Source organism: Pecten maximus, chromosome 8 (assembly GCF_902652985.1).
Source record: "Pecten maximus chromosome 8, xPecMax1.1, whole genome shotgun sequence".
Classification (NCBI taxonomy): domain Eukaryota; kingdom Metazoa; phylum Mollusca; class Bivalvia; order Pectinida; family Pectinidae; genus Pecten; species Pecten maximus.
In genome coordinates this window covers 6,450,928-6,463,495 of record NC_047022.1, presented here as the reverse complement: position 1 = coordinate 6,463,495, position 12,568 = coordinate 6,450,928, and the positions used below count along the sequence as shown (strand labels likewise).

The 12,568-nt window shown below is 37.5% G+C and overlaps 1 protein-coding gene across 1 annotated transcript; it reads right to left on the bottom strand.

Annotated features, from left to right (window-relative positions):
* Window positions 1-9,850: 9,850 nt before the first annotated feature.
* LOC117332389 (tripartite motif-containing protein 45-like) lies at window positions 9,851-12,164 on the bottom strand. The gene has a single exon (XM_033891277.1). The coding sequence runs from the start codon at window positions 12,161-12,163 to the stop codon at window positions 11,561-11,563; it is 603 nt and encodes a 200-aa protein (XP_033747168.1). The 5' UTR covers window position 12,164; the 3' UTR covers window positions 9,851-11,560.
* Between the last annotated feature and the right edge of the window lie 404 nt (window positions 12,165-12,568).

Here is a 12,568-nt window from a genome sequence, read left to right as displayed (position 1 = left end):
ACCAACAATGAATTTCCACGATTCTTCTGAGGATTATACTAAAGACACATACTATCTGAGCACCGTTCAATTGTAAGTTAGATACAGTAGAGCTTTAATGAATTGAACTGAATCATACAATCCTTTCGTCCTTGTAAGAATCGTCATCGATGTAAAGAGCCTACACTGTCGATAGCTATGGCTGGTTGGAGGAACCTGAAATAGGCCGTGTGTCAAAAGCTGTATCAGGAAGTACAATAGCCAAGGTATTCAATGATTATGTATTTGCAATATTAGATTTCAAACAATCGCCAAGTACAAGACACTGTGTATATGTTTACCTTAACCGTCTCACTATTCAATTAACAACATCAAACTGAAATTTTGATCTCGCAGCCTGAAAGCGATACAGACACAGAAACATGAATGTAAACGTTCTTACCATGTAAAACGATGAACTATTCCTACCTATTGACTTACAATTATGAAAAAAAAAACAAAAACAAAAAAACAACAACAACAACCAGGTTTGGGCAAGAAATAAGAAGATTACAATTAACAAATCAGACTTTCCATCTCGGAAAAATGGAACAGCACAAAACTAAACAAAACAATATATCATACAGATTATTGATATACATGCATATGCATATGCTGTGTTAATATAACTTCTATGCACACAATTTAGTCTCCGTTCGCGAACACAACATCCAATGGTGCAATGGGGATCTCTTGAAGATGAAAGTATAACAGTTATACATTTTTGGCTCGCTTTCACTCTCCAATACTGTTAACCTTCCCCAATGGGAAGAAAATATCGGTTTCACAAGACGCAATAAGTCAGGGTGCCCATTATCTTTCTTCCAAAACAGCAAGTCTATTCAAGACGTAGCATGTTTCGCTGAAGAACTGCATTTGACCTGCTGAAAACAGCCCTTGTAAAATGACTTGACACGACTTGAGCACGAAAAAGTAATTGAAATAAAAGTTCCCTGCAAATTAGACAGGACCTCGAAAACTAAAAGAAGTACATCGGACTGAGATAGAATTGCTACAATGCCGATTATCCAACTAAACCCCATGACTGTTGATATTTTCACGAAGACCATCACGTTAGACCTGCTTGAATTGGCAGCAATAGATGTAGTTGTCATATAGTGAATAATGCAAATCAGCAAAATGGCATTTCCACACAAAATAAATGCTACTGGGACAACGAAACCAAATAACAAGACGAATGTTTGTGAAATAAAACAGAGACGTCCACCATACCATTTCTCTGTAGGCGCCAAATGTAAGTTCGCAGTTTTGATGCAGATAATTACAAATAAAGGTAAAGAAATGCCAACTATCATGTATTTTACTGTAGCCATCCTTCTTTCAGATCTGCTGTATGTTTGAAGATCTCTTATCTCAGCATTTAAGCGATATGGACAGAGAAACATGAAAACAAATGCACATAACCATGTGAAATGATGAATTATCCCAACCCATTCACAAACATGGTTTTGAATTTCAAAATGAGAGAAAATGAAGAAGCAGGTTTGGGCAAGAAGTAAGAACAATATTAGGACAATTACCATATCCGACTTTCCGTCACGGAAAATTGGAATGACACAATACTGAATCAGACAATAAATCATACAGGTAATAGAAATAGATGCACATGCCGTGTTAATATAACTTCTGTAGCTTTTCATAGTATCATAATGTCGATAAATGACTTGATATTTCGATGAAAACGTATCAATACATACAAAGTGGTCTCCGTTCGCAAAGACAGCATCTAATTGTGAAATACGAATCCCATGGAGATGGAAATATGAAAGCGATACATTGTTTGTCTCGCTTTCAGTGTCAGATTCGTTTCCGCTATATTGTAATTTTACTGCCGGACAGGGTAAATCATTGTCGACTGATAGCATTTCTTGTAGATATAACGGATTACGAACGGAACCATTCGTCTTACACAACATATCTCGTACATCCGCTATATGTCTCATAACGCTGCCATCTGGGTTCCTTACGGTGTAGTTGTTGAGGAAATTTGCGATCCACGACCTTTCGGATTCAAGTGTATCATCAGTGAGCTTTATTCCTTTGACATTAATGGGTGTTTGAATGACAGAGCAACTCTGCCCAGAATTCCGTTGTATCGACGGGACAATACCGACTCCTAAAGCAGACGCTAGATTATAGTGTGGTTTTGATCTCGTATGGTTACCTAAATTCACCAAAATGGCGTCTATAATTCTGGAGAAGCTTTCAGACACGAATATGTCAGAAGTGTCAACAACGTTATTTACTTCAAACAAGAGATCTAGTAAGCAACCGTCGCTTACATAGTTAATATCAACACATTCTCCACCGGCTGGTTCTGAATGGGCGGGGCAGTACAAACGACGACAACCAATCTGTTTAAAATGAAAGTACCAGAATTATACATTTACTATATTTTTGGTCTACCATTATAAGGAATAACTTTGTGAGACGACATTTCAAAGAAATTATAACTACTCCACACAAATAATGAGCGACTTTTCGATATGAATTCGGCATTATATATACAACAGAGGTTCTACTATATTCCAGCCAACAGTTAACACAAAGACAATATATCTTAGCATATCAGTTATGTCAGTATCATTTTGTCAGTATTCTATATTTTTATTGCCTTGCAATACACATCGACATTAAACAGCCAAGCTAAACATTGACTCCATGTTAGCTACAATGTGATGAACCATAATAATGACTTTCAAGAGGCCGTTTAACCAGGCAATACATCTCCATCGAACAAAACAATTTCAATACCTTTGCACACCTCAAACATAAACGTTAATTTCTTACCTTGTCAGATAACTGAATTTCATCGTCCTTACATTTCGTCACTCTTCTTCGAAGGACTGAGGAGAAATCAATCAGGCTGCTCAGTGTCGGGGAAGATTTTCCTCCAAATTCTAATGCAGGAAAAGTACAGTATGTAGTATTCAAAACATCTGTATACTTGGAACCTTCTGTAGCAATAAGACATTGCAAATTTCTATGATAGCGATATGTATTTCTTCCTTTTAGAACTACAAGTGGACTAAACACTCGGTTTCGACAGGTTGAGCTCTTGTTACCCTCGGAAGAATTTGATATTATCGCGTAGTCGAATTCCTGATAGCAGTAATGTACTGTAACATCATCAGGTGGTATGAAGCTGTAACTACAGCAGTCACTCTGAAGTTTTGTCATCACATCCTCGATTAAAGACAGTGACGGAGGTAGTATATCCGGTAAACATTTGATTACTAATAACCACGGTATATAATTCTGGACACTGTGACATTTTGCACAATGACGGTTTTTGAACGTTAACTTAGTGTTAGACTCAAAAACGGGCAACATGTCACGGACATCAGTGTCCGTATCCAGTTCACAGGCTTGCCTGGTATCCACGTCACTATCCCACGACACAGGGCAGGATGATATCATAAACGCCCCCTGCCTTATTAACTCATCTTTTCCGAAATTAATTATTTCACATGTTGTCATTTGAAGGTATTGTCGGTGTTGATCATCCTCGATTAATTCTTTTCCTCCCTCTTTTATAGCTGCGGCATCAAAACAACAGTTATCATAGTAAACACATATCCGGTCACAACTACAGTAGACATTTCGTGATCCACTTTCACACGAATAAAATGATCGCCGACAGATATCAAGTAATTCAAGAAAAAAATCCGTGTCCCCAGATACACATATTGGTATCGATATAAAGAACAACCAGAAAAATAACATTGCATTCATTTTGAAATACTCAATCTTTCGATTTGTAGATATGCTTAGTCTTTTGTTTCTCCTGGTACGAACGGTTATATGTGATATATAATAAGTGAGAAGATACATTGTTCCCTTGTTTATAATACATTCCGTCAGCAATCATATGAATATTCCCTTCTTATTGGTGAAGGAACATCATGCAGCACTCATAAAAGGAGCAGTAAATATAGGATATACATATCAAAGAAAATAGACAGCGCATTAACGGCAACCGAGATGCCACTGTCCAGTCAACGCCAACAAGGAAAACGAATGCTTCAGAGATTCCTTTCACGGGAGAACTGTATTGCAAACGTTCTTATTTTGACTGAATTTTGTAGTATTTACACAATGAAGTTAAAGAAAATATCGATTTTGTTTTTAGATTTGTATGTAATAATGTATCAGTATCGCTATATTTGTTCTGCCTTCATCATTTTTGTTAATAAACACAATTGTGAAACATGGGAAATTAATTCTATATAGAGGATATGTCTAAATTGTCTAGCTCTAACACAGTCAGATATGATCTAAAAAAATGAATATATAGACGTAATTTATGTTCATAGGCCGAAAAAGAAAAAGAAAATCTCAGATCACGTCATTTTACTTAAGGTTTGCTAACGTATAAGTTTGCAATAAAACTTTCTTGTCAAGCATTTCACGCACACGGATTTTGGTCGGACAAGGAATATTTCATACAACACAACGACACATACCTGTATTCACAATCTGTCAACGACATCATCCATTTCGTAATAACTTCAAGTCTACTAAAACAATTGATATGTAATATTCAGTAGATAGTAGATACACCATTATATTGTTGCTTTTTTCTTCAGCAATAAGCCCATAGTCCCTTCTTAAGTTTATGACCGCCAATATTATTGTCTTATATTTATTATACCGTGTCATTTGCAAAACACAATCTTTACTGGTCAATGATTGAGAGATGTAAATACATGACTATAAATCAAAGTAAAAAAGAAGTTCCGTTCATGTGAAAACATTCCTTTAACTTCACAGGGGCCTGAGAATTCGTTACTCTCCGAGTGTATTTTGGAACTATCTAAATGTTCTTTTTCGACGTTTTGATTAAGTTAGATTAGTATTTGGTTAAAAAAAGCATCTCTCGATGTTCATATCAGAAAATGTTGCTTTTAATTAAAACACATTTTGTATACATGTATATGTGTAAAGTTTAAATACGACTGCCGAAATGTCATTTCAACAAGAAGACTCACTTAACATGCACCACGTCCTATGTCAGTACAAGAACCTATCTTATAATTGGATTGCTTCATTTAGACATACAGCAAACGAGACGAGTTGATAGAAAATGTTCAGTGAGTAAGTCGATAAACACTTCAATTTTTGTCGGTGTTTTCTTATTTCCAATCGTATGTTTTGTAACTAAAGTAAACACGTCACTTTATGAATTTATATTAGAGACATTTACGATTTTTGTCCTGTATAAAACCGCGGTTCTGTTTTACGACATTAGCTAGTATCGTGTATGTAGGTCAGCCGATCTTATCACGATATTGGTGAATTTACATATTGTAGCATAAAAACATTCAATGCTTGACGTAGCAAATTCACTTTTAGGTTTTTGTGGATTTTTAACCGCAGAGGAAACAAAATACGATAAGCTCATGACAGATATGCATATCTGCCTTGAGGTTCAACCAAGGTTTAGAGAAACTATGGAAAAAACTCTACCCTTTCCTTTTGGTCTTTCAGATTTCCGGCCACGCTGTATACCGGATGTTGTATATATCAAATCACGGTACTCACCGTGTCGAAGCTCCTCATATATGTCTCTATACTGTGAACACGGGATCTCTATTCTAAAGTCAGATAAGGAAGATGTTTGTTGCTCTCCAAATACTATCTTCAATTCTTTTTAAGCGCAAGGACAGCAGCGCTATTTCAGTGATCTTTAACGCCTATGAATTTTGCTAAATACTGCATTGTTATTTCAAACACCTGTGCACAGTTTAACCAGTCATAACAAATTGTCACATTTCGCTTTTAAAAGCGCCATTTCCTCCGTTATAAAGCATTTCCCCTGGCGATTTTATGTTGCGCATATCGACTTTTGTAAATGCGAAACAGTATATTATGTGTCGTGTTTTTGGCTATATCATTCCAGAATAAGGAGTGTTTATTATCGGCTTTTGGACATGGACTCTCTTAATATACGAAGCACCTTGCCGATAATGCCAAAAGACTGATTATTTTATGTTTTTATTGTTATTTCAGCTTACAAAATCGTATGATAGTGTATCATATATAATAGCTGAAAACAGAAAAGTTTAATTTCGATAGCTATTTCTACCGGAATCTTTGATGATGTGTTCATGTTGAAGGTTTCTCGAAGATTTCATCATAACTAAATACATTTTGATGATTTTTGTTGTCCTCTCACAAACGGTGTTTGAGTGAATACCGCAAAAACAAGGGTACCCTACACCGGTTCCTTATCCAAATCAGTAGCGTGTGTGCCCGCCTACGGACCAGTCGCTGCTCGTACTCCTTATCAGTGACCCCATCAAGGTGTTTATTGCCCTTTTATGGATATAATTCCACTCTTGGATAAGGGCCTGCCTAAGTTGAGCGACGTTAACTAGGAAGCTTCCTAACCTGAGTTTTGTAGCTCGTCAAACAAATGCCCTATTGGGGCCTCGCTCACCACTACGTCGATAGACACATTGTCATCCATCTGACATGTAAAGCATAAAGAGAGACTCGTCAGTAACAACATGCGTATCCAATGGGTCAAACGAAGCCGATCATGTGCAAGCAGCCACTGCATTCGACGTTGGCATTCGACGAGTGCCGACAACTTCACGTTCCGTCTCTGTCTCCGTCGTCGTCTGAAATCTGTAACGGAGGTGCGAGAGACGTATGCCTCTATCGTGACGTTGCGACTAAATGCGGGCGTCAACTCCAGGGACGGTCACGCAATTTCCCTGTGACTCTGTGATGTCCATTTAAATGGGATATTGTTGTCTCACGTACATCATACTGATGGGCTACATGATGTTGCGAATGCCCCTGCATTATCAGAGCAATGGGCCTACTCCTATCGACTTTACTCAAACACGGCATATCGCTGTGCAATCGCTTCGAAAAGAAATGTTGTGTTAAAGAGAATAATAAATGTTTTCCTGTGAATCTATTATTAATTTTGGTAAAAAGAAAAAAAAAATTACATAATTCCCTTGAAATCAGCAAACATGTATTTGCTTGGTTAACAGGTCATAAAAAAAGCAAAAAAGCAGGGCACATATTCAAGAAAATCAGATATTCATAAGCCAAAAGAAACCTATTTAGAATTAGTATTCTTTGAAGATTATCCTGACTTGATTAATAATTCAGTTTCCACAAGTAGGTTCTGTTTAATGCCTATACAATTTTTCTTGTACATTTACATTTGGTCATGGGTTACAGTGTTTCTTTTTTTAATGTTTTTAATCCTTGGTGTCTTCCGATTCTGTGTTACAAATACATTGCATCACATGAACCGTACCATCACCACATCCAATCCAAAATGGCCATTCCTGTCTCCACATATAGACCATGGCCGAACTACTTCATGTCTCTTGTCTAGAAGACATTTTACCTTTCCTTTGTTACCGGCCGAGATAACATACACTTGGTTAGTGAAGATTTCCGGTACTAAAACCCTTCCAAACCTATCAGATGCTATACTATGCTGCCTCGTGATTAACAGTCTCTGAGCATTGTCTAATACCCCACTCTAAGAGCGGATGTTTGATCTGTTTATGATATTCAGTTCTACTGCCAGCGGTAGCGACGCTATTTCATCCAGTCAAACATGATATACGGCACATGGCCGGTCCACAAGAGAGTTGTCTGACCCTGTCCCCGGACATGTTAAGTATTATAATTAATGTAGTGTTGGTATTAACAAACACCTCGTCTGTGTCACTAACGCTGATATTCCAGGCTTGTAATGGACGTCAGCAAATGTCGTCACTCGTCCGTTCTCACACAGTTTGTGTATCAGAGGTGAATCAAGTTTGTTGACGAGGATTATGTAAATAGAACCAAATACTGACATCCAGGGATGAGTACTGCCTGTCGGACATGGTATTATGATATTATGGCAATCTTGTTAGGGGCATGAAATGTACAGAGCTTTTTGTCATGTAGACTGCTGTCGTTCATCCTCTCATAGTTGACCACAATTTTCCTCACATACTCGGCATGAATATTTAACTGTTCTGTGTTCAAATGTCTGACTTCAAAATTTGGTGCACATTGCAATACACTATGTCCAAAAACATCATAAAGCGGTATCGTGGTCCTCAGCCTCCTCGTCAGCTCAAAACGGGCTTCACCGGACGGCTTTTCCGACTGTTGCTCCACTTCTCTGATCACTTGTTTTATCTCTGTCACTTTGTTCACATCAGATAGACAGTTTTGTTTCAGAATTACGTCTTCTTCCTCTGAAAAAGACGATAGTTCGGCAAAGACTGAGGTGACGATAGAATCAATCGCTACCTTCAACTTTGATCCATTCTCGTTGACATCTTTCTATTTTATATCGACACTGTCTTTAAATGATTTACTTGCTTTGTGACAGTTTGATATCTGTTTACTGAACTGGTCCAACTATGACTTGAGTGTTTTTATTTGGTCACGCATGTACTTTTTCTGTGAATCCACTTCTTCAAAATGTTTGATTGCATGTTGCTTTTGTTTCTGTGTAAAACGCTTTGAACAGATTGTGACTTTACACTCTGTACATAACAGATCGCATGTTTTACCGGGTAGTAACTTACAAACCTCTTGTAGTACCGCCTGGCCGGTTTTGTTCTCCAGTATTATTAGTACGATGTCGTCATTCCGTGTTTTCTGTCCTCGTTTATGACCCTCCTTAGAACTATTACACAAAGCCTCCTGACAGTCATTACAGTACCTGTTCACGTCCTGTACACCATCACACACGTGTCCGGTATTTGTACTTGTGTCATTCGATTAAGCAATTTACTCGCCATTTCATCTTTTAAACAACGTAGATAAACTGTATGCGACACATCGTCATTTCTGAGTGTTCTGATTTAAACTGTCATGTTCATTTTTATTTGATACTTGTATATTCCACTAACAATGATTCACTTTGTTTATAAGAATAAATTGCTTGAATGATGAAAATATCAACTTACAATGTCTCCGCTATCGTACCATATCAGAGAAATGATTAGATATTTAGCATGCTTGTCTATTATTGCATGATAGTGTATGTTTTATATGATTTTACAAAATATGAAATTCGTATAGTTTACAAACATAATTTTGTCAGTGCATTAGTGATCGTAGATTGTATCAGCTGTCATGGCAACGACGAGGACGGTGGTTTTTATTATTGTTGAATCTACAGACTTCTATGTACTATCAAAACCTTCTACACTATACAATAATGTAGTAGAGTGATTAAATTTAGTTTTTAATAAAATATATAAAACATTGATGCTGTGTAGTTTTGTTATATATATATATACATACATATATATGTATGAATGTATAGAAGACCAGTATAGAGTATTTTACCTATAATATGCCCTGAGGGAAGACCCAGACCAGGTGAGTATGAGCTCATGTGTGTAAATGTGAATGTCTTGTGCTGTGCCGATTCTGTCCAGTTCTATCCAGTTTTGGTCATGTGCACGTGTTTGAAACCTGTTTGTCTATTTATATAGTTAATTTTGTTGGTCAGTTCGTAGGTGTGTCCGTATTCTGTAATTTGATTGGTCTTAGTGGGGTCATAGTCATGGGTATATTCAGGGTGTTTGCCGCCCAAATTCAGAGGAAAGAGAGATTTTGAAGGGAACAGAACTAATTTCTATCAGTCACAATAAGGAAACAAGGGTGTATTCTGAATAACAGCACTACTGTCATTATGGATTTGAAAATGGAATAAAAGAAAAGAACCCTAAGACACGTTTTTGTCATCCTTAAAAATGAGTCTGCTACAATAATAATCATCAATAAACGATTCATGGAATAATTAACGATCATTTGCATTCCTCTATCAACTTTTGCTCGTTTCTTTATTCTGACTTCGATACTTTAATCCGATTTCCAAACAATGAGGCAGGGACATTAACACTTGCTCCATAAATCGTCCTAGATCACCCAATTACCCCCATTACCCAAAATCAATGCTTATGAAATAGATAAGAGCATGGAGGTATTTGTATGTAAACACCGAAAAGTGATGTACGTTCTTACGGTAATGTCAAACATCGTCAAATTTATTTTAAAAGTAGTAAATATATTGGCACTCCGTCAATTAATGCCAATTCCTACCGCCGTTGAATAACTGTACATGAAATATACGAATGTACAGCACTTTCTCCATTAAATATGTTAATGGGGTGCTCTTGCTATAATGACCAACTAATTGTTAACGTAGTTTTTCGTGCCGGTCTCGTGACCACGAGAGAACACGAGGACAGAAGAAAACATTCAGATAAGGACGTTGGACACAGAACATTGCAATCCAGTTATGAAACATACAGAACTGAGGAAGGTAATTATCAAAGAATGTATCTATTTGAAAACATAATGATTTTTTTGTCTGTTCAATTATAAATGGAACATTAACCCACATGCGGATGTCATAAATTTCAGTGTTAAAAAGTGTGCACGTTAATATTTTCAGGATCCCGGATAGTAATGAAAGGTTTTCTGTCAATGGCTGTTTTTGGGTTACAGATGTACCACATGAACTCTGCCACTAACACAGCCGATCCAAATATGTCCACACTTGTCTACACACACACCGGCCGGAGAGTCAACGCCATGCTCCTTGTCCAGGACAGACTTGGCTTGTTTCTCACTTCCTGTAGAGATGACGTACACCTGGTTGGTGTCGATGTCCGGTACAAATACTCGGTCATATCTATCACAAGCTATAGTATTCTGTTTTGTCAGTGACAGCTTCTGACCATTCTCCAGTTCTCCACTCCACGTGTGGATGACCTCACCTAATTGGTTGGTGATAATAAGTTCGTTCCTATAAATACCACCAGTAATAGCCGCAATATACCCTCCTGTCAAACATACGAAACGGTTTCCGCTCTGACCAACAGATAGTTGTCTGACATTCTTCCCGGACATATTCAGCACCAATATAGTGGCCTCGTCAGTACTCACAAACACTTCATTTTCGTTGACACTTATATTCCAGGCAATTAATGGACTGATGTCAGCAAATACCCTTACTTGCTTGTCCTTGGTCAGGTTGTGTATTAGGGGTGAAGCATCCCGACGTGTCATAAGTAGATTTGTAGTGTATGTGAAAGCCAGACTCCGCGGTTCAAAATCCAGCTTAACGGTCTCTGTGACATTCCCCTTATTATCAACTTGGATTATATTTTTAGATCCAAATGCTGATATCCAGGCACGGGTGTCGTCGGTACAACATATTGATGTGATGGAGCATTTTTGAGTGACATGGAATGCAGAAAGAGTTCGGACATGTTGACTATTTACTTCCTTTTTTGCATAATAAGCTGATTTCTTAACATGTCCGATCATCAAACGCAGCTGTTCTGTGTTAAGTCGACCGGTTACAAAGCTAAGTGGACATGGTAATACACTGTCCTCGGTAACATCATACAGCGGTACAGATGCCCGTAGCTTTCCCATCAGCTCAAACAATGCTTCACCGGATGGATTTTCTGACTGCTGCTCTAATTCTCTGATCAACTGTTTTATTTCTGTCACTTTGTTCTCATCAGGTAGACAGTCTTGTTTTAGGAGTTTGTCTTCTTCCTCTAAAAAAGATGATAATTCGGCCAAGACTGAGGTGACGATAGAATCTATCGCTGCCTTCAATTTTGATCCATGTTCTTTGACATCTTTTTGAACGATATCGACACTTTCTTTGAGTGATTTGACTTGCTTTGTGACGGTTTGATATCTTCTCACTGAACTGGTCTAACTTGGACTTGAATGTTTCTAATTGGTCACGCATGTACTTTTTCTGTAAGTCCACTTCTTCTTCAAAATGTTTGAATGCATGCTGTTTATGTTTCTGTGTAAAACACATTGAACAGATGGCGACGTTACACTCTGTACAGAACAGATCGCATGTTTTACCGGGGTGTAACTTACAAACCTCTGGTAGTACCACCTGACCGGTTTTGTTAGCCTGCTTTATCGGAACAACGTCGTCATTCCTTGTCTTCTTTCCTCGTTTATGACCCTCCTTACAGCGGTCACACAAAGCCTCCTGACAGTCATTACAGTACCAGTTCACGTCCTGTACACTATCACACCAAGCACACGTGTCCGGCACGTGTACCTGCGCCTTGCGAATAAACAGTTTACTCGCCATTTCAGCTTCTAAACATAAACTGTATGAGACACATTTATATGTGTTCTGATTTAAATTGTTATATTATAATAACAATGATTCACTTTAGTTATAAGGATGAATTGCTGGAATGACGGAAATATCAACTTACAATGTCTCCGCTATCGTACCACATCAGTGAAATGATTAGATATTTAGTATGCCTATCTATTATTGCATGATAGTGTATGTTTTATATAATTTAACAAATTATGAAACTGTTACAGTTTACAGACATGATTTCATCATTTCAACCGTTTATAACTAATCTGGCATGGCTCTGTAATGCTTTGTCATTTTAACAGCAGATCAGTAATCAGTAGATGGTTGATTGAGACACGGAATTTGTGATATAAACCAAACAAAATTGTCACTAATACAAATCAA

Bases quoted from the DNA above. Each gene is read 5' to 3' on its own strand.
- LOC117332389 (XM_033891277.1), bottom strand. From the start codon at position 12,163: ATGGCGAGTAAACTGTTTATTCGCAAGGCGCAGGTACACGTGCCGGAC.